General features: G+C 49.6%; 2 protein-coding genes across 11 annotated transcripts in view; both read right to left on the bottom strand.

Annotated features, from left to right (window-relative positions):
- The window catches only part of LOC128440520 (coagulation factor IX), a 9,403-nt gene extending 3,836 nt beyond the window's left edge, over window positions 1-5,567 (bottom strand). For 2 of the 7 annotated variants that reach the window (XM_053423255.1, XM_053423259.1), the window contains exons 1-4: window positions 5,424-5,567; window positions 5,123-5,211; window positions 3,820-3,898; window positions 3,285-3,463 (exon numbers count right to left, since the gene is read on the bottom strand). In XM_053423255.1, the coding sequence (XP_053279230.1) occupies window positions 3,285-3,463; window positions 3,820-3,898; window positions 5,123-5,200 (336 nt within the window). In that variant the 5' untranslated portion in view covers window positions 5,201-5,211; window positions 5,424-5,567. Of the gene's footprint in view, window positions 1-3,284; window positions 3,464-3,808; window positions 3,899-5,122; window positions 5,212-5,423 lie in introns of all 7 variants that reach the window. The other 5 variants (XM_053423256.1, XM_053423257.1, XM_053423258.1 and 2 more) reach the window with 5 other exon arrangements.
- Window positions 5,568-6,583: 1,016 nt separating this feature from the next.
- LOC128440509 (diacylglycerol kinase delta) overlaps window positions 6,584-25,000 on the bottom strand; it is a 28,903-nt gene continuing 10,486 nt past the window's right edge. For 3 of the 4 annotated variants that reach the window (XM_053423235.1, XM_053423237.1, XM_053423238.1), the window contains 22 exons: window positions 24,979-25,000; window positions 24,003-24,142; window positions 22,253-22,337; window positions 21,824-21,918; window positions 21,646-21,745; window positions 21,256-21,547; window positions 20,996-21,160; window positions 20,788-20,916; window positions 20,569-20,644; window positions 20,344-20,454; window positions 20,158-20,254; window positions 13,770-13,877; window positions 12,729-12,842; window positions 12,507-12,641; window positions 11,081-11,244; window positions 10,804-10,915; window positions 9,110-9,202; window positions 8,822-8,941; window positions 8,598-8,715; window positions 8,348-8,478; window positions 7,632-7,731; window positions 6,584-7,554 (listed from right to left, as the gene is read on the bottom strand). The exon at window positions 24,979-25,000 is cut by the window's right edge and continues 87 nt beyond it. In XM_053423235.1, the coding sequence (XP_053279210.1) occupies window positions 7,642-7,731; window positions 8,348-8,478; window positions 8,598-8,715; window positions 8,822-8,941; window positions 9,110-9,202; window positions 10,804-10,915; window positions 11,081-11,244; window positions 12,507-12,641; window positions 12,729-12,842; window positions 13,770-13,877; window positions 20,158-20,254; window positions 20,344-20,454; window positions 20,569-20,644; window positions 20,788-20,916; window positions 20,996-21,160; window positions 21,256-21,547; window positions 21,646-21,745; window positions 21,824-21,918; window positions 22,253-22,337; window positions 24,003-24,142; window positions 24,979-25,000 (2,497 nt within the window). In that variant the 3' untranslated portion in view covers window positions 6,584-7,554; window positions 7,632-7,641. The remainder of the gene's footprint in view (window positions 7,555-7,631; window positions 7,732-8,347; window positions 8,479-8,597; window positions 8,716-8,821; window positions 8,942-9,109; window positions 9,203-10,803; window positions 10,916-11,080; window positions 11,245-12,506; window positions 12,642-12,728; window positions 12,843-13,769; window positions 13,878-20,157; window positions 20,255-20,343; window positions 20,455-20,568; window positions 20,645-20,787; window positions 20,917-20,995; window positions 21,161-21,255; window positions 21,548-21,645; window positions 21,746-21,823; window positions 21,919-22,252; window positions 22,338-24,002; window positions 24,143-24,978) is intronic. The other variant, XM_053423236.1, reaches the window with a different exon arrangement.

Genomic DNA, 25,000 nt, shown 5'->3' with positions numbered 1-25,000 from the left:
CTCATGTTCCCTTATGTTCCTCTCACGTTCCCTTATGTTCCTCTTACGTTCCCTTATGTTCCCCTCACGTTCCCTTATGTTCCTCTCACGTTCTGTAATGTTCCCCTCATGTTCCCTTATGTTCCTCTCACATTCCCTTATGTTCCTCTCACGTTCCCTAATGTTCCCCTCATGTTCCCTTATGTTCCTCTCACGTTCCCTTATGTTCCTCTCACGTTCCCTTATGTTCCTCTCACGTTCCCTAATGTTCCCCTCATGTTCCCTTTGGTTCCTCTCATGTTCCCTTATGTTCCTCTCACATTCCCTAATGTTCCCCTCACGTTCCCTTATGTTCCTCTCACGTTCCCTAATGTTCCTCTCACGTTCCCTTATGTTCCCCTCACTTTCACTTATGTTCCTCTTACGTTCCCTTATGTTCCCCTCATGTTCCGTAATGTTCCCCTCACGTTCCCTTATGTTCCTCTCTGGTTCCCTTATGTTCCCCTCATGTTCCCTTATGTTCCTCTCACGTTCCGTAATGTTCCCCTCATGTTCCCCTCATGTTCCCCTCATGTTCCCTTATGTTCCTCTCACGTTCCCTTATGTTCCTCTCACGTTCCCTTATGTTCCTCTCACGTTCCCTTATGTTCCTCTCACGTTCCCTTATGTTCCTCTCACGTTCCCTTATGTTCCTCTCACGTTCCCTTATGTTCCTCTCACGTTCCCTTATGTTCCTCTCACGTTCCCTTATGTTCCTCTCACGTTCCATTATGTTCCTCTCACATTCCCTTATGTTCCTCTCCCGTTCCCTAATGTTCCCCTCATGTTCCCTTATGTTCCTCTCACGTTCCCTTATGTTCCTCTTACGTTCCCTTATGTTTCCCTCACGTTCCCTTATGTTCCTCTCACGTTCCGTAATGTTCCCCTCATGTTCCCTTATGTTCCTCTCACATTCCCTTATGTTCCTCTCACGTTCCCTAATGTTCCCCTCATGTTCCCTTATGTTCCTCTCATGTTCCCTTATGTTCCTCTCACGTTCCCTTGTGTTCCTCTCACGTTCCCTAATGTTCCCCTCATGTTCCCTTTTGTTCCTCTCACGTTCCCTTATGTTCCTCTCACATTCCCTTATGTTCCTCTCACGTTCCCTAATGTTCCCCTCAAGTTCCCTTATGTTCCTCTCACATTCCCTAATGTTCCCCTCACGTTCCCTTATGTTCCTCTCACGTTCCGTAATGTTCCTCTCACGTTCCCTTATGTTCCTCTCACGTTCCCTTATGTTCCTCTCACGTTCCCTAATGTTCCCCTCATGTTCCCTTTTGTTCCTCTCATGTTCCCTTATGTTCCTCTCACATTCCCTTATGTTCCTCTCACGTTCCCTAATGTTCCCCTCATGTTCCCTTATGTTCCTCTCACATTCCCTAATGTTCCCCTCACGTTCCCTTATGTTCCTCTCACGTTCCGTAATGTTCCTCTCACGTTCCCTTATGTTCCCCTCACTTTCACTTATGTTCCTCTTACGTTCCCTTATGTTCCCCTCACGTTCCGTAATGTTCCCCTCACGTTCCCTTATGTTCCCCTCTGGTTCCCTTATGTTCCCCTCATGTTCCCTTATGTTCCTCTCACGTTCCCTTATGTTCCCCTCACGTTCCCTTATGTTCCCCTCTGGTTCCCTTATGTTCCCCTCTGGTTCCCTTATGTTCCCCTCACGTTCCCTTATGTTCCTCTCACGTTCCGTAATGTTCCCCTCATGTTCCCCTCATGTTCCCCTCATGTTCCCTTATGTTCCTCTCACGTTCCCTTATGTTCCCCTCACGTTCCCTTATGTTCTTCTCACGTTCCCTTATGTTCCTCTCACGTTCCCTTATGTTCCCCTCACGTTCCCTTATGTTCCCCTCATGTTCCCTTATGTTCCTCTCACGTTCCCTTATGTTCCCCTCACGTTCTCTTATGTTCTTTTCACGTTCCCTTATGTTCTACTCACGTTCCCTAATGTTCTCTGCATGTTCCCCTAATGTTCCTCTCACGTTCCCTGATGCTCCTCTCACGTTCCCCTAATGTTCCCCTCATGTTCCCTTATGTTCTTCTCACGTTCCCCTAATGTTCTCCTCACAATGCCTTATGTTCCTCTCCCGTTCCCTTATGTTCTTATCACGTTCCCTAATGTTCTTCTCACGTTCCCTAATGTTCCCTTCATGTTCCCCTAAAGTTCCCCTCACGTTCCCTTATGTTCCTCTCACGTTCCCTTATGTTCTTATCACGTTCCCTAATGTTCTTCTCACGTTCCCTAATGTTCCTCTCACGTTCTCTTATGTTCCTCATACGTTCCCTTATGTTCCTCTTACGTTCCCTTATGTTCCTCTAACGTTCCCTTATGTTCTTCTCACGGTCCCTTATGTCCCGCTCACGTTCCCTTATGTTCTTTTCACGTTCCCTAATGTTCCCTGCATGTTCCCCTAATGTTCCTCTCACGTTCCCCTAATGTTCCCCTAACGTTCCCTTATGTTATTCTCATGTTCCCCCACGTTCCGTGATGCTCCTCTCACGTTCCCCTAATGTTCCCCCCTCGTTCCCTTATGTTCTTCTCACGTTCCCCTAATGTTCCCCTCACGTTCCCTTATGTTCTTCTCACGTTCCCTTATGTTCCTCTCACGTTCTCTTATGTTCCTCATACGTTCCCTTATGTTCCTCTTACGTTCCCTTATGTTCCTCTAACGTTCCCTTATGTTCTTCTCACGGTCCCTTATGTCCTGCTCACGTTCCCTTATGTTCTTTTCACGTTCCCTAATGTTCCCTGCATGTTCCCCTAATGTTCCTCTCACGTTCCCCTAATGTTCCCCTAACGTTCCCTTATGTTCTTCTCATGTTCTTCTCATGTTCCCCCACGTTCCCTGATGCTCCTCTCACGTTCCCCTAATGTTCCCCCCTCGTTCCCTTATGTTCTTCTCACGTTCCCCTAATGTTCTCCTCACGTTGCATTATATTCTTCTCACGTTCCCTTATGTTCTTCTCATGTTCCCCTAATGTTCCCCCCACGTTCCCTAATATTACTCTCCAGTTCCCTAATGTTCCCCTCATGTTCCCTTATATTCCTCTAAAGTTCCCCTATGTTCCTCTCACGTTCCCCTAATATTCCTCTCATGTTCTGCTATTCTGTAAAAAGTGCTGCCACCTGCTGGACATAAAACAAGTGTCTGTCAGAGGCTTCAGAGATGTGTGAGCTCATCTTAAAGAGACAGTAGAGCTGGGACCCTGCGTGTGCTTCCAGCGACCACCAGCGGGGTCCCGGTCCTCAGGTTGGCTCATACCGTCGTCTCTTGGGTCTGAAAAATTTCTGCCGCCTCCTCCTGGGAACACATTTCTTCGTAACACTCCCTCTCCAGGTTTCCAGGTAAAATCTCCTCCAGGAAGGAGTTGGCTCGACGCCTCCTGGTGGACGAGGAGGAGGAGTGCAGGATCTGACCTGCTGAAGGTTGATCCAGAAACACTGAGGGTGAGAGAAAATGTCATGTGATCATATTGTCAAAGAGTCATCCTGTCTCTCTCACCTGTCTCTCTCACCTGTCTCTATCCTGTCTCTCTCACCTGTCTCTCTCACCTGTCTCTCACCTGTCTCTCTCCTGTCTCTCTCACCTGTCTCTCTCACCTGTGTCTCACCTGTCTCTCACCTGTCTCTCACCTGTCTCTCACCTGTCTCTCTCCTGTCTCTCTCACCTGTCTCTCTCACCTGTCTCTCTCACCTGTGTCTCACCTGTCTCTCACCTGTCTCTCACCTGTCTCTCTCACCTGTGTCTCACCTGTCTCTCACCTGTCTCTCTCACCTGTGTCTCACCTGTCTCTCACCTGTACAGTGAATGATGTCAGAGCAGAGGAACAGGAAGTAGAGAGTCGGTGTCGGCAGCATCTTCACACGACCAAGTTTCTGAGACAAACATAAAGTACCATATACAGTATTTTATCTATTAAAAAAATATATAGTAGTAGTATAATAAGTAATAGCAGCAAAATAAGTAGAAGTTGTAGTATATTTACTAGTAGTAGTAGTAATAATCGAAGTAGAAGTAGAAGTAGAATAAGCATAGTAGTACTATAAGTAGTAGTAGTAGTAGAAGTATGATCTGTAGTCTCTCATCTCATCTCATCTCATTTTCGTCCGCTTATCGGGGGTCGGGTCGCGGGGGGAGCAGCTCAAGCAGGGGGCCCCAGACTTCCCTTTCCCGGGCCACATTGACCAGCTCTGACGGGGGGATCCCGAGGCGTTCCCAGGCCAGTGTTGAGATATAATCTCTCCACCTAGTCCTGGGTCTTCCCCGAGGTCTCCTCCCCACTGGACGTGCCTGAAACACCTCCCAAGGAAGGCGCCCAGTGGGCATCCTTACCAGATGCCCGAACCACCTCAGCTGACTCCTTTCTAAGTCAAGGAGCAGCGGCTCTAATCCGAGTCCCTCACGGATGACTGAGCTTCTCACCCTATCCCTAAGGGAGACGCCAGCCACCCTTGTACCCGCGATCTCGTCCTTTCGGTCATCACCCAGCCCTCATGACCATAGGTGAGGATAGGAACGAAGATCGACCGGTAGATCGAGAGCTTTGCCTTGCGGCTCAGCTCTCTTTTCGTTACAACGGTGCGGTAAAGCGAACGCAATACCGCCCCCGCTGCTCCGATTCTCCGGCCAATCTCACGCTCCATAGTACCCTCACTCGCGAACAAGACCCCGAGGTACTTGAACTCCTTCACTTGGGCTAAGGACTCATTTCCTACCCGGAGTAAGCAATCCATCGGTTTCCTGCTAAGAGTCATGGCCTCAGATTTAGCGGTGCTGATCCTCATCCCAGCCGCTTCACACTCGGCCGCCAGCCGATCCAGTGAGTGCTGAAGGTCACAAGCCGATGATCCAATGAGGACCACGTCATCCGCAAAAAGCAGTGACGAGATCCTCAGACCACCGAACTGCAACCCCTCCCCACCACGACTACGCCTCGATATCCTGTCCATGTATATCACAAACAGGATTGGTGACAAGGCGCAGCCCTGGCGGAGACCAGCTCCCACTGAGAACGAAACTGACTGGCTGCCGAGGACCCGAACACAGCTCTCGCTTTGGGAGTACAGGGATTGGATGGCCCTGAGGAGAGACCCCCTTACCCCATACTCCCGCAGCACCTCCCACAGTTTCTCCCGGGGGACCCGGTCATACGCCTTCTCCAGATCCACAAAACACATGTAGACCGGATCTGTAGTAGTAATATGATAAGTATAAGTATAATAGTAGTATAAATAGTAGTATTAGTATAGTAGTAGTATAAGTAGTAATAGTAGTATAAGTAGTAATAGTAGTAATATTTTCATTCCATTAGAAAATTTTTGAAAGTGAATTTTTTTATCTGAGAGAAAATAATACAGACGATTTTTTGACTTTCATTAATTTGGACAGAAGGAGACATACCTTATATCTTCCAGTGTCTCCTCAGTCGTCTCCTGTTGTCTCTTTCTTCTCCTGTTGTCCTCTGTCGTCTCCTGTTATCCTCTGTTTGACGTAAAATGGACGACGGGGACAAAGCTGATTAATTGATCTTTAACCTGAATTCAAATATTGACACACCGACGTCACTTCAGCAGCTCAGAGGACAAAAAAAGACGAGGCCGGAGAGAGGACAAAACTAGTGAGGTCAAAGGTCACTAAAGAATCAATCAGTTTTATATTATTGTGATCATCAGAGTAATAATCCGACAATCGCTGGAGTTTCTAAGGTCAATTATCTAACGTTATATGTAATACCATAATGAATAACAAATTATATTATACTTAATAACTATACAATAAACCCTTGAAACTTGAAAGTTGAAATATTGAAACCCCAAAGGTATTGGACTCTTAATCAGTTGAGTAATACATGAAATTAATTATGACGTAGTATTCATGAGTAATGGCACATTTTATTAATACAGCTCATGTCACAATTACCCAGCTGCTACATAACATTGTTGTTTTACATAAAGTTGAGTTCAGACATAATGAGGCACATAAGCCCCTCCCACCATCATGGTAACGACTCCATGTTTTCATTCAGCTCCACTGCTTCATTTTTTACTGTTTTTGTTTTCACTGTATTCTATTCTACTGTAACCTCAAAGCAAGCTGGCACACGGATTTCCCTCTGGATAATTATCTTAACTCACCTCACTTGCTCTGAGCAACTTAAGAAAGTAGAAAAAAAAACTATTAAAAAATAAACTGCTGTATCGCAACAGAGATCAATAATCAATATCAATAAAAAATACTGAGCAAAGTTTAATGATTTGTGTGTGAAAAAAATTAAGTAATATATTTATAGATCATCAACAAAGTGCATCAGAATAAATTTATCTCATCAGCTATGACATTTTTTTTTAACATGTTATTATCAATAATCAATAATAGTAGTTGATTCATACATTTAGCAGCAACTGAATTTAAATAATTTGTATTTAACAAGTAAAAAAAAACGTCAAATGATTAATTTACGACACGTTGACGTTTTCCAAGCGATCAAACTGTGATGTTGAGTTTGTTGAAGATTATCACGTTCGATTCATCAACAAATAGAAACAGAGAAGAAAGAAAAATTAAGTGAACAACAAAAACTGAATTTATTTCTTCCAGATGTTTCCTCTGTACATGACAGAATGTATTAACACTGACAGCCCTGCAGGGGGCGTATGTACAAACAGAGGTATGACAGCAAACAGTATCAATAGATAAATTATCTAATAAATACAGACCACCACGAAAACAGCAGAGGATGAACCACTGCCCTTGAGCAAGGCACTAATGTGTTTCCACTAAAACATGTCTTTGGTCAAAAAACGTAAATATGGTCTGACTGCAGCTAACAAGCCAACGTTAGCATGCTAAGACTTACGAACCTGACATGTTTAGAACCTGAAACTAAATTAAACTGGTACTGTTGGTCTCACTGAAGATACAAGCTAACGTTAGCATACAGGACAAAAAACCCGATCATATCTTGATCCATGATGATGTCACATGGTCTCGAGTTCAACGACATGTCAAGAGTGACTCTGTCCTAAGAACCCTAAGAAGATGGATCTTCTGTGAGGACGATAACAAATTAGATAAAATCCTGATGCGAGTTCATCTTCGCACATCGAGACACAAACTGACACGAGTGTAAAAAGACAGATATGAGATTCCTGTTGCACGTGTGTGACGACTATCTTGAATATTCTTTACAGTGTATTGACTCATGATGTCACACTTTGATGTGTCTCCACCCACACTGTCCAAGACTCTGGTGCAGCCCTTAGTCGACCCCACCCTTCACATCCTGGATGCGGATTGGTCCATGAGTGAGATAACAAGGCACTTGCGAATCATCTGATTGGTTGTTCAATTGTCAAGTGTGAGGGAATGCTCAGTTTTTAAATTTTTTAGATAAAATCCCTCGTGGTCACGGACCAATACAAAAAGTCTTCATTCAAGACACGAAGCTGGTTCTGGTCTCGAGGTCAAGTGGACCAGGTGGGATGAGATCAGGAGGTAGCAGCAGAGGTGTGAGTGGAGCAGACAGTGATCCCTGAAACAAAATGAGTCCGATTAATAATCAAGACCAGATCTGTGTGTGTGTGTCTGTGTGTGTGTGTGACCTCTCACCTGGTGTTGGTCAGGCTTCACTAGCGCTGCTGTTCCTGTTCAGTTCTCTGATGCCCTGAAGGATCCTCTTCATGTGACCCACTTTCGTCACACCGAGATCCTAACACACACACACACACACACACACAAACACACACACACACACACACACACACACACACACACACACACACACACACACACACACACACACACACACACACACACACACCTTGAGTTAGGACCAGGACATGTGACCCACATATGAACCAAGTCTCTGGGACGTCTTTCTTCCAGCTGCACAGTATCATGAACATTAGCCTCCAGTTGGTCCAAAGTTCTGACAGGAACCAGAAGAGAACATCTCACTGCTCTGAGCTTCTCTCACTGGCTCCCTGTGAAACTCTGAATATCAAGATCCTGCTCCTCACATAGAAAGATCTGAACAATCCAACCCTTCATGTATCAACGAGCTCATCACACTGTCCTGTCCTGATGGATCACTGCTCTCCCAAAACACAGGTTCTCTGGTGGTTCTAGAGTCTGTAAGAGAGGAACAGGAGGTAGAACCTTCAGCTGCCAGGCTCCTCTCCTGTGGAACCAGCTCCCACTCTGGGTTCTAGAGTCCTCATGGACTGATCACCTCTGTCTCTCCGAGATCACATGTCTCTAACCATTGACCTTATATCTAAAGAGCCTCTAGATCATTTATGATTTGGTGCTATAGAAATGGATACCTTCAGGTCCCTCCTCTCCAGGTGGATGAGCTCCGCCCCTCGGACGTCGTGTCCAATAAAGATGTCTTTATACTCAGTGAGACACAGGAAGTCCAGCCACGCCCCCACCTCCTCTGTCCCCCACTGCTGAACTGAGACACACCGACAGGAAGTGGAAGTGAGACAAAAACACTGAGATAGAGAGAGAGAGAGGGGGGGGGGGGGGGAGGGAGGGAGGGAGGGACAGACAGACAGACAGACTAGAGCTAACCTGGCATTGAGAGAGTAGCACACGTCTCCTTGTTCTTGTTGTTTTTGTCTTTTTTAAATTTTGGGACGAGACGAAACTTGGCGCTCCGACTGCGTTTTGAAAAGTCCGTCAGAGGACCCTGACAACAGAGACAGGAAGTGTCATGTTACAGCTGCATTCAACTCAGAACGTCTGGATGAGACGGATCCAGTTTCAGTCTTGATCACAAGCAGAGTCCCGTTCACCTCGTGGTCTGCCGGGTCCATGACGGGACACAACCAGGGGACGTCCGCCAGGCGACGCAGCTGCTGGACCACTGAGTTCAGAGCTGTGTTCAACTGCTCCTGCTGAGGAGGATCCAGCTGCTGCAGACACACAAACAGACCGGAGTCAGGACCTGGACCTGGACCTGGACCTGGTAATGCGCTCACAGGTTTGGGTTTAAGTTCACAGAAATTATGCTAATAAACAAGTTGTGAGTAAACTTTGGCTCAAGTCTTTGAAGGGGATATGAAGACATGAGGACATGTTACCATGGACATGTTCCCAGTCAGGAGCAGCTCCGTCTCACTGATTAAAGCTTTGACGTTATTCACCATATGAATCACCACACTGCAGCTCAGAGCCTGAGGACACACAGAGACAAATGTCTTCATACAGCTCAGTAAGTCCAGCTGGAGGACAAGTACAGGAAGAGATAGGACAGAAAGAACCAGGACAGAAGGAACCAGGACAGAAGGAACCAGGACAGTAGGAACCAGGACAGAGGAAACAAGGACAGAAGGAAACAGGTCTGAAGAAACCAGGACAGTAGGAGCCAGGACAGTAGAAACCAGAACAGTAGGAACAGGACAGAAGGAAACAGGACAGTAGAAACCAGGACAGTAGAAACCAGGACAGTAGGAACCAGGACAGTAGAAACCAGGACAGTAGAAACCAGAACAGTAGGAACCACGACAGAGGAAAGAAGGACAGTAGAAACCAGGACAGAAGGAACCAGGACAGAAGGAACCAGGACAGAAGGAAACAGGACAGTAGAAACCAGGACAGTAGAAACCAGGACAGTAGAAACCAGGACAGTAGAAACCAGGACAGTAGAAACCAGAACAGTAGGAACAGGACAGAAGGAAACAGGACAGTAGAAACCAGGACAGTAGAAACCAGAACAGTAGGAACAGGACAGAAGGAAACAGGACAGTAGAAACCAGGACAGTAGAAACCAGGACAGTAGAAACCAGGACAGTAGAAACCAGAACAGTAGGAACAGGACAGAAGGAAACAGGACAGTAGAAACCAGGACAGTAGAAACCAGGACAGTAGGAACCAGGACAGTAGAAACCAGGACAGTAGAAACCAGGACAGTATGAACAGGACAGAAGGAAACAGGACAGTAGAAACCAGGACAGTAGAAACCAGGACAGTAGGAACCAGGACAGAGGAAACAAGGACAGAAGGAACCAGGACAGAAGGAACCAGGACAGTAGGAACCAGGACAGAGGAAACAAGGACAGAAGGAAACAGGACAGAAGAAACCAGGACAGTAGGAACCAGGACAGTAGAAACCAGGACAGTAGGAACCAGGACAGTAGAAACCAGGACAGTAGAAACCAGGACAGTAGAACCCACAACAGAGGAAACAGGACAGAAGGAAACAGGACAGTAGAAACCAGGACAGTAGAAACCAGGACAGTAGAAACCACAACAGTAGAAACCACAACAGAGGAACCAGGACAGAGGAAACAAGGACAGAAGGAAACAGGACAGAAGAAACCAGGACAGTAGGATCCAGGACAGTAGAAACCAGGACAGTAGAAACCAGGACAGTAGAACCCACAACAGAGGAAACAGGACAGAAGGAAACAGGACAGTAGAAACCAGGACAGTAGAAACCAGGACAGTAGAAACCACAACAGTAGAAACCAGGACAGAAGGAAACAGGACAGAAGAAACCAGGACAGTAGAAACCAGGACAGTAGAAACCAGGACAGTAGGAACCAGGACAGTAGAAACCAGGACAGTAGAAACCACAACAGAGGAAACAGGACAGAAGGAAACAGGACAGTAGAAACCAGGACAGTAGAAACCAGGACAGTAGAAACCAGGACAGTAGAAACCAGGACAGTAGAAACAGGACAGTAGAAACCAGGACAGTAGAAACAGGACAGAAGGAACCAGGACAGTAGAAACAGGACAGAAGGAAACAGGACAGTAGAGGACGATGTCCTACCTCAGAGCTCGTGGAGCTAGCGTAGACCACGTCCATGGCCTTGGAGCTGGCGTTGACAGCGTGAGCCAGTTCCTGTTCCAGTCTGTGATGAGACTGAGCGACCTCACGAATACTGAAGCATCAACACAAACTTGTGTTAATGTCTGATCAGTATTTTATCAATGGACCTGACTCACTGAAAACAAGTTCACCAACACAGAACTGAATGAAACATATAAACATAAAGAAATATAAATACTGATAAGGACTTTGACATCGACCCGTGATCTGGGTTTACCTGTGGATGAGCGCCCCCGCTGCCTGACCCAGCTCACTGACGAGAGACGCGTCCTCCTCAGAGACCATCTCAGGCTGTGGGCAGAGGGGGGGCTGTGGGGGGGGCGTCCCGGGAAACTCACACTTCTGTTTGTCCTCCCAGGATTTCAAGGTGCTCTCAAACGCCTGCGACAGCCAATAAATACAAGTTCATCTTCCTGGGAGTGTACACAATTACTACATTAGGATCAACAGCAGGTCCTGATGTTTACATGACGCCACACACCTTTCACACCTGAACCGGAACCTGGACCTGAGTCTGGACCTGAGCCTGATCCTGAGTCTGAACTGGATCCTGATCCTGATCCTTAACCTGAACCTGAACCTGAACCTGAACCTGAACCTGATTCTGAGTCTGAACAGGATCCTGATCCTGATTCTGAACTGGATCCTGATCCTGATCCTGATCCTTAACCTGAACCTGAACCTGAACCTGGACCTGAGCCTGATCCTGAGTCTGAACTGGATCCTGATCCTGATCCTGATCCTTAACCTGAACCTGAACCTGAACCTGATTCTGATTCTGAGTCTGAACTGGTTCCTTAGTCTGAACCTGGACCTGAGTCTGGACCTGAGCCTGATTCTGAGTCTGAACAGGATCCTGATCCTGATTCTGAACTGGATCCTGATCCTGATCTTGAACCTGAACCTGAACCTGAGCCTGAACCTGATTCTGAGTCTGAACAGGATCCTGATCCTGATTCTGAACTGGATCCTGATCCTGATCCTGATCCTGATCCTTAACCTGAACCTGAACCTGAACCTGGACCTGAGCCTGATCCTGAGTCTGAACTGGATCCTGATCCTGATCCTTAACCTGAACCTGAACCTGAACCTGATTCTGATTCTGAGTCTGAACTGGTTCCTTAGTCTGAACCTGGACCTGAGTCTGGACCTGAGCCTGATTCTGAGTCTGAACAGGATCCTGATCCTGATTCTGAACTGGATCCTGATCCTGATCTTGAACCTGAACCTGAACCTGAGTCTGGACCTGAGCCTGATTCTGAGTCTGAACCGGATCCTGATCCTGATTCTGAACTGGATCCTGATCCTGATCCTGAACCTGAACCTGAGTCTGGACCTGAGCCTGATTCTGAGTCTGAACCGGATCCTAAATCTGAACCTGATCCTGATCCTTAACCTGAACCTGAACCTGAACCTGAACCTGAACCTGACTCTGATCCTGATCCTGATCCTTAACCTGAACCTGAACCTGATCCTGAACCTGAACCTTAACCTGAGTCTGATCCTGAATCTGAGTCTAAACCGGAACCTGATCCTAAACCGGAACCTGATCCATAATCTGAACCCGAACCCAATCCATAATCTGTAACAGAACCTACTCCTGAGTCTGAGCCTGAACCAGAGCCTGAACCTGATCCACTCACCCGGTCTCTGGTCAGAGTCTGCGTTCGGTTCTTGTGGATGATCTTGATGTAACCTGGAGGCTGGATCCAAGCCTCGCCGTCCACCTGAACCGGAACCCCCTCATCTCCCAGGATGGTGATCTTCACTGTCCGGCACTTAGAGAGAGACAATGTCACAGACAGGTAGGCAGACAGACAAGTATGCAGGGAGAGAGAGACAGGTAGGCAGGTAGACAGGTTTACTTGTGCGATGCGGTGGTGCTGGAGGTTGATGACTCGGGACACGGCCATCTGCATACTGCCGAACACCGCCACCACCTCCAGAATCTTATCATCGAAGGACGGAGCAGTGAACGTCTGATGGAGAGAGAGAGAGACAGTGAGACAGGAACAGAGAGAGAGAGAGAGAGAGACAGTGAGACAGGAACAGAGAGAGACAGAGACAGTGAGACAGGAACAGAGAGAGAGAGACAGTGAGACAGGAACAGAGAGAGAGAGAGAGAGAGAGAGAGTGAGACAGGAACAGAGAGAGAGAGAGAGAGAGACAGTGAGACAGGAACAGAGAGAGACAGAGAGACAGTGAGACAGGAACAGAGAGAGAGAGAGAGAGACAGTGAGACAGGAACAGAGAGAGAGAGAGACAGTGAGACAGGAGCAGAGAGAGAGAGACAGTGAGACAGGAACAGAGAGAGAGAGACAGTGAGACAGGAACAGAGAGAGAGAGACAGTGAGACAGGAACAGAGAGAGAGAGAGACAGTGAGACAGGAGCAGAGAGAGAGAGACAGTGAGACAGGAACAGAGAGAGAGAGAGACAGTGAGACAGGAACAGAGAGAGAGAGAGAGAGAGACAGTGAGACAGGAACAGAGAGAGAGAGAGACAGTGAGACAGGAGCAGAGAGAGAGAGACAGTGAGACAGGAACAGAGAGAGAGAGAGACAGTGAGACAGGAGCAGAGAGAGAGAGACAGTGAGACAGGAACAGAGAGAGAGAGAGACAGCGAGACAGGAACAGAGAGAGAGAGAGAGACAGTGAGACAGGAACAGAGAGCGAGAGACAGTGAGACAGGAACAGAGAGAGAGAGAGAGTGAGACAGGAACAGAGAGAGAGAGAGACAGTGAGACAGGAACAGAGAGAGAGAGAGAGAGACAGTGAGACAGGAACAGAGAGCGAGAGACAGTGAGACAGGAACAGAGAGCGAGAGACAGTGAGACAGGAACAGAGAGAGAGAGAGAGACAGTGAGACAGGAACAGAGAGACAGGTGATCACATGACACTGTTCTTACATCATCCTCTTTGGTTCCTCCCCAGAAGTTGGTTCCTCCTGCGTAACTTGGAATGTTCAACACTGCGATTCCCTGAAGACTGGGGAGGGGGATGGGACGCCCATCACACTGCACAAACACACACACACACACACACGCGCACACACAAACACACACACTGAGTATATTCTGCTACTGAGACTCATCTATTTTACTTGGTGAATGAAGTTAGAATACTTTATATATCATTATATAGATATAGTCTGTGGTGAGCAGCTCTATCTGTGAGGAGCTGCTGTACGTGGTGAGTCTGTGGTGAAGGGAGCCGATCACACCGGCACCGGGCGGTGGGTTCAGAGCTTATATACAGTCTATGGGTCGGAGGCTGGACTGGTACCGGCTGGGTGGGGGGTGTGATCCTGTGTGACTCATTTTGGGGACGAAGTACGAAACACATTTCTTATAAAGGGACTGATGGAAAAAGTCGAGAGTGACTGTTTTCATACTTTAAAGCCCCCTACTGGCCCCTTCAAGTAATGACGGATAGTAAAAGCCCAGAAAATGTATTTGACACAATATGGGCCCTTAAAGATCTTTAGGTTACTTTCGTAACCCCGGTTCTCTGAGTAGCATGAGTGAGATGTCTCACTATGGGATACGCCCCTCGCGCGTATTCACAGAAGCACTTATTCCAATTCGCCAGCCCTGATAGGCTGGCAGTCGTGACGTCCGCGTCAAGGTGCCGCACCTTAAATACGGTGGACGCGGCGTCACACGTCATTCAAAACAAGCACACCTCTTCTCGCTTCACCCCAGTAGCAAGAAGGGCGGTCTGGTGAGACATCTCACTCATGCTACTCAGAGAACCGGGGTTACGAAAGTAACCTAAAGTTCTCTTTCTTAGCATTCGTTTCGATGTCTCACTATGGGATATGGAGACTCCCGTATTGCCAGACAAGCTTATCTCGGTGACTGACCGCCAGCCCCCCCCATCACTTAAAAGTGAGATCCACATTGGAGCCCACGCTCAAGACAGCGTGGGTCAGGCCAGGGGATGTGACATCCAACCTGTAGTACTTCGCAAATGTGAGGGGAGAAGACCAGCTAGCTGCAGCGCAGATGTCTTGGATAGAGACTCCCTTGAACAGGGCCCAAGAGGTCGTGAGACCTCTAGTAGAATGTGCCCGTAAACCAGTCGGAACCTGAAGGCCTGAGCTGGAGTAGGCCAATGCAATTGCGTCCACTATCCAGTGAGAGAGTCTTTGTTTGGTGACAGGTTTGCCCCAGTGGGGCTTAGCCCAGGACACAAACAACTGATCCCCTTTTCTAAAGCTCCTTGTCCTTTCCACATATGTGTGTAAGGCACGGACAGGGCACAGCATGTGTAACCGCTGCTGTTCTGCAGAACCATAGGGAGGTGGCTGAAAAGCTGACAGTTCCACTGGGGAGCATGGTTTAACAACCTTTGGAACAAATGCAGGATTCGGTCTCAGCGTCACCCCAAGGTTCCCCGGGGTGAACCGCATACATGCTGGATGTACAGATAAAGCGTGAATATCACTTACACGTTTAGCTGTAGCCAAAGCCAATAACAGAGCCACCTTCAAGGATAACGTTTTCATGTCCACGTTATCCAATGGTTCAAAAGGATGACTAGAGAGGGCTCCAAGCACCACTGTTAGATCCCATGATGGTGACATAGTCTTAGAGACGGGCAGCAACCTCCGTGCACCCTTCATAAAACGACAAACCAGGGGGTGTTGGCCCACTGGTTTCCCATCAAATCCAACATGGCAAGCAGAAATAGCTGCCAAGTAAACTTTGACAGTAGAAAATGCCCTCTTTTGATCAATCAAGTCCTGCAGGAAGGACAGGACTGTACCAACTGGACATTGAAAAGGGATTTCCTGTGCCTTAGCACACCAATCCTCAAACAATCTCCACTTACAGTCATAAAGAGACCTAGTGGATGATGCTCTGGCATTCTGAATTGTGTTAACAACATTCTGTGATAATCCAGTCAGGCTCAAATTAAACCACTCACGGGCCAAGCCCACAGGGCGAGGCGCTCCGGATGAGGGTGAAATATCTGTCCGCACGCCTGGGAGAGCAGGTCCCTGCGCAGCGGGAGAGGCCATGGGTGACCGTGGAGGAGCTGTCTCACTTCCGCCAGCCAGTGCATGGACGGCCAGTGAGGAGCGATTAAAATTAGTGACAGACGATTCTCCCGCACCCTGAGCAGTGTCGGGGGAATCAGAGCCAGAGGTGGAAAAGCGTAAAGCAGGACGCGCGGCCACTTGTGAGCGAACGCATCCAGCCCCAGCGGTGCGCTCTGGTCGTGCAGGGAGAAGAACAGTGGGCACTGTGTGTTCCCCCTCGACGCAAAGAGATCCACTGTTGCGCGGCCGAAATGTGACCAAATCTGAGCTACTACAGCCGGGTGAAGTTTCCACTCCGCATAGAGAGGATTTCCCCTGGACAAAAGGTCCGCACCCACATTCTGAATTCCGGGAACGTGGGTCGCTCTCACTGAGAGGAGATGCTCCTCGCCCCATAATATCAGTCTGCGTGCAAGAGTGTGTAACTGTAGGGAACGTAGACCCCCCTGACGATTGATATACGCCACCGTGGTCGTATTGTCCGTCCTCACTAACACATGATGTCCCCGGAGGAACGGCAGAAAATGTTTCAGCGTCAGAAACACTGCCATCAACTCCAGATAATTTATATGGGCATGTTTGAGATCCGTGCTCCACATCCCATTCGCGGATCTGCCCTCGAACAGACCGCCCCAGCCTGACAGGCTGGCGTCCGTTGTGACCACTTTTCTGGCAGATATTGCGCCCATGCGCACCCCCGCTGTCAACATAGACGGGCGTTGCCATGGTAGCAGCGCGAGGGCGCAGGACGCGCAAGCCGTCACACTGCGGCGTCTGTGGCGCACAGGATCCAGTCTGAGAGAAGCCACCCAGCGCTGAAAATCTCTCATGTACAGCCTGCCCAGCCTCACCACCAATATTGTTGAGGCCATCAGTCCCAATAACCTGAGGCACAGTCCGTACGTGACCCGACGTGTTATGGCAAAATGAGAGAGAGTGGACCTGAAAGTGTGCACTCTCTCGGCTGACAGGCGAGCCGTGTAGGTTAGTGAATTTAACGTGAGACCCAGAAAGGCAATTTCCTGACTCGGCGTTAACACACTCTTTTCCCTGTTCACCACAAAACCGAGATCGGCCAGGTGTGTCAGTACAATGCTCGTGTGCGCCGCAGCCTCTTGCTCTGAGCGCGCCAGCAGCAGCCAGTCGTCCAGATAAGTGGCCACGCGTATACCCCGCTCCCTGAGGGGGGCTATAGCGGCGTCGACACATTTTACAAAGACCCTCGGGCTCAGTGACAGGCCAAATGGGAGTACCAGGTACTCGTACACTGTGTCCTGAAAAGCGAACCTCAGATATTTCCTGTGCGGAGGATAAATGGGAATGTGAAAATACGCGTCTTTCAGATCGATTGATGTGAACCAGTCCCCCGGTCGGATCAAACGTATCAGCGTTGAGTGTGTCAGCATGCGAAACTTGTATCTCCTGAGATACGAGTTCAAAATGCGAAGGTCCAGGATGGGACGTAATGAGGTCCCCCCTTTCTTTGGGACCAGGAAATACCTCGAATAGAAACCCGCCAGTCCCTGACTGTGTGGCACTATTCGTATGGCTCTTTTGTTTAATAGAGCTGATATTTCTTCCCGTAACACCCGGGCCGACTCTCCCTGCGCACGGGAAGAGACGAGGCCGGGAAAACGGGGGGGCATTGTGGCGAATTGAAGCCTGTAGCCTTTGGCCAGTGTTCTCAATACCCATTCTGACGCTGTGCATGCTTTCCAACTCTCTAGCCTCAAAGTTAGGGGTGAGTGAAGCTCTGTCTGACACAGACGATCTTTGGGGGCCCGTACCAGCTGCGCTCTTCCGAGTATCACTGCGCATGCGCGGTCTGATAGGATCGGAGCGAGCGGAACGGGATGTTTCACCACAGGTGGGACGCTGTTTCCCCCTTGTGGTGTTATGGGGAACAACAGTGTGCTCTGCACCTCTGTGTTTCTTTGGTTTTGTTTTTGTGTTTTCATGATTTTGCAACCCTGCGCCCTCGGCTGTGAGCCTGGATACGTCAGTGGAAAACTTTTTATTAACACAAACTCTGTGTGCGTGCTTGTGAGACATTGATGTGGCGTTGAACAATCCCACATCTGGAACATGTCTCTTCGCCTCTTCACTGGGACGCACGAACTGAGCTCTGGGCCCACGCGTCGCCGAGAGGGATGGGTGGCACTGGGTAATTTCTCCCCTAACACACGGGATAGCTGGGCTGCCAGTGAACAGGGAACGGGTGGCAGCTCCGCTCGCGGTGGGGTTAACCGCTAAGTCGCCTTCTTCTTCCGCCTGGCCTGCTGACTGGGTGTCGGGCCCGGTTGAGCAGTCTGGGTTGACGGGGAATAGAAGGGCTTTCTCGGCCAAGCGGGCTTCGTTTCCGTGGGGCCGTTGGTGTTCGCACCCGGTTGAGCCCTGGGGCGCTTCGGGATGCGAAAAGCAGGAGCGGCGCTCCTAGAGGCAACCTGAGCGAAAGTCTGCCGGGGGGGCGGAGGCGCCGCGGCAGGTGTTTTCCTCGGAAGGCAGAGCTGTAGCGCCTCATCCTCCTTTTTCTTCGCCTCACAGCGCTTTTGCATTGAGGCGAGGGCGGAGCCGAAGACACCCTCGGGGACAATAGGCATGTCCAGGATGTCCTCCTTCTCTCTATCGGACAGATTGGTCAGATTCAGCCATCTCGTCCTCTCTTGTAACACCAACATCGACATGCACTTGCCTGCCGCTTGTACAGCGCATCGCTGGACGCGTAGGCAGATATCCGCGATTGTGGTGATCTCGTCCCACGCGGAACTTTCGGGCATGTCGGCTATGTCGTCAAAAAGCTCCGCTTGGTAAGCTGACAACATGGAGGTGACGTTGAGAGCCCTCACCGTCAAAGCCGCTGCTTTATAAGCTCGCTCAGTCATGGCAGATTGGAAGCGATCGGCTTTCGTGGGAAGTGTGGGGGCCCTGGATGAGGCAGCCGACAGCCGTGGATGAAGGTGTGCTGCCACCAGGGGCTCCATGGGAGGCATGCGGGCCATGGCATGCTTATCCATCCCCTCAATATCCAAGGAAGACGCACCTTGAATGGTGGTTTTGCTGGAGTAAGGGTTCTGCTTCCATGAGGCGGTAACTTCCTCCAGGAGTTCCGGGAACACCGGGAGAAGTTGTCTCGCAGCCCTCTTTGCTTGGGGTAATTTCTTCCCTTCGTAGCGGGACCTTGAGGCCTCCGCCACGACCGCGGGCCATGGAATCTTCAGTCTCTCTGCGGCGCGTTTACACACATCGTGCATGTCGCCACTGGGCTGGGGCGTAATTGTCCCAACCGAGCCCTTTGCAGGGCTTGGAGAGCTGAGAGCCTGTGAAGGTGGGACAAAGCAGGATTCATAATCCTCGTCGTCACCGTCCGACACCAGACAATCCCCGCCGTCGAACTCATCCTCCTCCTCATAATCCAACATGAGGGGTGGCTCTGTTAGCGGGTCAAGCAAATCCAGCGTGGAGCCCCAGTGCCGAATCTCTGATTCGGGAGCGTCCTCCTCGTCCACACCGGGTTGGGGTTCCTCGGTATTGGCACTGGAAAGGATCGGGTCCCTCTCAGAGACGCTAGCTTGGCGTGCTAGTCGTCGGCGGAGACTCTTCGCTGTGAAGCGGGCGCAGTCGGCGCACGAGCTCGCGTTGCTGACAGCGGCGCGGGCATGTTCCAGCCCGAGACACGCGGAGCAGACCTGCTGAGTGTCCATGCTCGATATTTTATTTCCACAGGTGCACAGGCGATGTGCATCGCCTGGTTGCGAGGTGGAAGGAAGCTTTGCAGCTTGATCCATTTAGCTTGGTGTGCTAAAGGGGAGCGAATTATCTGGGATGATAGTCGCTGTTAGCTAGCTCCGGTGGCAGGCAGTGTGGTGACCGCAGGCTCCCGGTGCCGTTTAGCTATTCAAATAGAAGCAACTACCTATGGTGACGGCAGTCGGATCGGCGTTTATTCCACTAGCGTCCGGCGATGGAGGTGTTAGCTCCGGTCTGTGGACAGCAGCTAGTTAGCATCAACGCCGATTAGAAAAATGCTTGTTCGTGAAGCGAGAAGAGGTGTTTGAATGACGTGTGACGCCGCGTCCACCGTATTTAAGGTGCGGCACCTTGACGCGGACGTCACGACTGCCAGCCTATCAGGGCTGGCGAATTGGAATAAGTGCTTCTGTGAATACGCGCGAGGGGCGTATCCCATAGTGAGACATCGAAACGAATGCTAAGAAAGAGAACTGAGTCGTTTGTGAATGTCCTCGTCTCACCTTCAGGAGAACCTTCTGCTCCAGGTTCTTGTAGGTTCTGTGCAGCAGCTCTTTGGTTCCTAGAACTCCGTACCACATCATGTTCTTAGTCCGACTCCTGAAACAGGAACACGAGTGGAGTGACATGTGATGTGTGAACATGTGATGTGTGAACATGTGATGTGTGAACATGTGAAACATGTTTACCTGCACTTCTCTGGATGTTCGTCTCTCTTGTTGTTAAAGTCCAGAGAGATTTTTGCATCAAGTCCGATTCCAAAGTAATTATTCATCACACACTTCTCAGTGAAACAGTCCCTGCAGACAGACAGGTAGAGAGGGACAGACAGGTAGAGAGGGACAGACAGATCAGACAGACAGTTTTCAGACTGTAATGAGAGTTCTTCATCAAATCTTCATCATCAGACTTACATGTTGTCGGGGTCACAGCTGAACGGGTCGGTGTTGACCAACAGACGACTGATCACTGAACTACTGGAGAGAGAGCCTGACACACACACACACAGACACACACACACACACACACACACACACACACACACACACACACACACAGACACAGACAGACAAACAAAGTGTGTTTGTCATCACGCTGCATCAGCACATTGTTACCATTACAACTGGACTCACCTGGGAACAGAATCTTTGTGTTGATCGTGGGCATGTTCTCTCTACTTCCTGTCTGGACAGGAAGTGATGCAGAGCTGCCCAATGACAGACTTCCTTTACTGATCAGCTTCTCACAGTGTGTCTTACTGACTGAAAGACAGACAGGTTCAGTCAGACAGACCATAACTATGATCAGATCTTCAGTGACAGTATCAGTCGGTGTTGTCACCTCGCCGCGTGTTGTGCTGTTTGTTGCTGTACGATGACTGCAGAGACATCTTGTCCTCCTCTAGCTCTTCCTCTTCTTCCTCCTCCACCAGATATTCCTCTTCCTCCGCTCGGCTCAGAGAGAAAACCTGCTGCTGCTGCGTCTGGGCGTTCTGCTCGTCCACAGCTGAAAACACCAGGACGCAGGTGAGACGCCTCTCGTCACCAAACGTGCGTGAGGACGTGCGTGAGGACGTGCATGAGGACGTGTGTGTGTCCTACCTTTCTCTGTGTGCTCGATGATCTGTCTGATGGCTTTCTTCAGACTGTTGGCTCGCAGCATCAGCTGCTCTCTGGGTTTAAAGATGGCCGCAGAAGACCGTGTGGAGCAGGGGGCGGAGCTGAGCGGGGCATGAGGAGGAGGAGGGATGGGGGGGGGCAGCACAATACCCTCTACCTCCTCCTGCTCCTCAGCAATGGTGGGGGGGGGAGCAGGGGAGAGGACGGCGGACGCCTGAGACTCTTCGTTCAGCGTCTTCAACAACGAGTCCAGCTTCTCCTTCAGAACTCCACACTGAGACAGAAAAACACGACTCATCAGAAACAAGCATGACTCATCAGGGGAACAGAAAAATGACTCATCAAATGAAGTGAAAAATAGATGAGTCGTACCTTCTTGGCCATGGAGTCTGACTCCTCAGAACTCTCTGTGTTCTTCTCATAAGCTTTTCCAACACGAGCCACAAAATCCTTCACCGTCTCACACAGAACCCTGAACACAGAATCCACAGAATCAGAACCAGGTACTGACCAGAACTAGAGCTCCAACAAGAGTCACCACCAGTCGTACTTTGCGGAGGAGATGACAACTGAGTGCTGGTCTGAGGTCAGGATCTTGGAAAGGTGAGCCGCCACGGAGTCCTCATATGTCAGTATCTGCTGAACCTGCATCACAGGACACAAACACCAGGGGGAGTAGACTCTGTGAACAGATCTGGATCTGGACCTATTCTCTTATATTGATCTTCTGAACTGACAACTTGTCTTTTAGACTCTGTCCCAACTGGACAGTTTCATATTGAATCAGATGAATGTGTCTTTGTTCACCGGCTAATTAAACATCTCAAAGCCCACTCCTGATCCAGATGGGATAGGGTTAGGCAACCAGCTCCCACTCGGGTTCTATGCTGCTGTAGGTCTAGACTGCTGGAGAACTCCCATCATGCACTGAGCACCTCCTTCTGTCTGTCTGTCCCTCTGTGATGTCACTTCCTGTTACCTCGGAGTCCTCACTGCAGTCCTCTGTGACGGTGGAAGCAGAGTGTTGCCGTGGAAACTTGGTCTCATAGACCATGATGCTCCATCTGCAGGAAGACAGACACTTCAATGATCTGAGGTCAAAGGTCAACACATGTCCTGTCTAACATCAGTGACCTGTCTCACACGTCTAACATCAGTGACCTGTCTCACCCGTCTAACATCAGTGACCTGTCTCACGTGTCTTCTATCAGTGACCTGTCTCAGCGTCTAACATCAGTGACCTGTCTCACACGTCTAACATCAGTGACCTGTCTCACCCGTCTAACATCAGTGACCTGTCTCACCCGTCTAACATCAGTGACCTGTCTCACGTGTCTTCTATCAGTGACCTGTCTCACCCGTCTAACATCAGTGACCTGTCTCAGCGTCTAACATCAGTGACCTGTCTCAGCGTCTAACATCAGTGACCTGTCTCACACGTCTAACATCATTGACCTGTCTCACCCGTCTAACATCAGTGACCTGTCTCAGCGTCTAACATCAGTGACCTGTCTCACGTGTCTTCTATCAGTGACCTGTCTCACCCGTCTAACATCAGTGACCTGTCTCACGTGTCTTCTATCAGTGACCTGTCTCACCCGTCTAACATCAGTGACCTGTCTCACCCGTCTAACATCAGTGACCTGTCTCAGCGTCTAACATCAGTGACCTGTCTCACACGTCTAACATCAGTGACCTGTCTCACCTGTCTAACATCAGTGACCTGTCTCACGTGTCTTCTATCAGTGACCTGTCTCACGTGTCTTCTATCAGTGACCTGTCTCACCCGTCTAACATCAGTGACCTGTCTCAGCATCTAACATTAGTGACCTGTCTCACCCGTCTAACATCAGTGACCTGTCTCACACGTCTAACATCAGTGACCTGTCTCAGCGTCTAACATCAGTGACCTGTCTCACCCGTCTTCTATCAGTGACCTGTCTCACCTGTCTTCTATCAGTGACCTGTCTCACCCGTCTAACATCAGTGACCTGTCTCACCCGTCTAACATCAGTGACCTGTCTCACGTGTCTTCTATCAGTGACCTGTCTCACCCGTCTAACATCAGTGACCTGTCTCAGCGTCTAACATCAGTGACCTGTCTCACCCGTCTAACATCAGTGACCTGTCTCACACGTCTAACATCAGTGACCTGTCTCAGCGTCTAACATCAGTGACCTGTCTCACCCGTCTTCTATCAGTGACCTGTCTCACCCGTCTAACATCAGTGACCTGTCTCACCTGTCTTCTATCAGTGACCTGTCTCACGTGTCTTCTATCAGTGACCTGTCTCACCCGTCTAACATCAGTGACCTGTCTCCACCCGTCTAACATCAGTGACCTGTCTCAGGTGTCTTCTATCAGTGACCTGTCTCACCCGTCTTCTATCAGTGACCTGTCTCACCCGTCTAACATCAGTGACCTGTCTCTCGTGTCTTCTATCAGTGACCTGTCTCACCCGTCTTCTATCAGTGACTTGTCTCACCCGTATAACATCAGTGACCTGTCTCCACCCGTCTAACATCAGTGACCTGTCTCTCCTGTCTTCTATCAGTGACCTGTCTCACCCGTCTTCTATCAGTGACTTGTCTCACCTGTCTTCTATCGGTGACCTGTCTCTCGTGTCTTCTATCAGTGACCTGTCTCACCCGTCTTCTATCAGTGACCTGTCTCACGTGTCTTCTATCAGTGACCTGTCTCACCTGTCTTCTATCAGTGACCTGTCTCACCTGTCTAACATCTTGGTGCTGGCTCTCTCCAGCTTCTCCAGGATCTGTGGCAGCTGAGTGTCATCATCACAGGCTGAACCCCAACCCAGAACCCGCGCCAGATCATTCCCGGTCCCCAGAGGAAGAACCCCAAGCTGACACTGAAACACACATATGATATAGGGGGACATTGAAACCCTGTGGGGACATTGACACACTGTGAGGACATTGACACACTGTGGGGACATTGACACCCTGTGGGGACATTGACACACTGTGGGGACATTAACACACTGTGGGGACATTGACACCCTGTGGGGACATTAACACACTGTGGGGACATTGACACCCTGTGAGGACATTGACACACTGTGGGGACATTGACACACTGTGGGGACATTAACACCCTGTGGGGACATTGACACACTGTGGGGACATTGACACCCTGTGGGGACATTGACACACTGTGGGGACATTGACACACTGTTAGGACATTGATACACTGTGGGGACATTGACACCCTGTGGGGACATTGACACACTGTGAGGACATTGACACACTGTGGGGACATTGACACACTGTGGGGACATTAACACCCTGTGGGGACATTGACACCCTGTGGGGACATTGACACACCGTGGGGACATTGACACTCTGTGGGGACATTGACACACCGTGGGGACATTAACACACTGTGGGGGCATTGACACACCGTGGGGACATTGACACACTGTGGGGACATTGACACCCTGTGGGGACATTAACACACTGTGGGGACATTGACACTCTGTGGGGACATTGACACACCGTGGGGACATTAACACACTGTGGGGACATTGACACCCTGTGGGGGCATTGACACACCGTGGGGACATTGACACCCTGTGGGGACATTGACACACTGTGGGGACATTGACACACTGTGAGGACATTAACACACTGTGGGGACATTGACACCCTGTGGGGACATTGACACCCTGTGGGGACATTAACACACCTGTTTGTGCAGCGTTAAGGCG

This window comes from Pleuronectes platessa, chromosome 5 (assembly GCF_947347685.1).
Source record: "Pleuronectes platessa chromosome 5, fPlePla1.1, whole genome shotgun sequence".
Taxonomy (NCBI): Eukaryota; Metazoa; Chordata; class Actinopteri; order Pleuronectiformes; family Pleuronectidae; genus Pleuronectes; species Pleuronectes platessa.
This window is presented reverse-complemented; position numbering and strand designations above follow the sequence as displayed.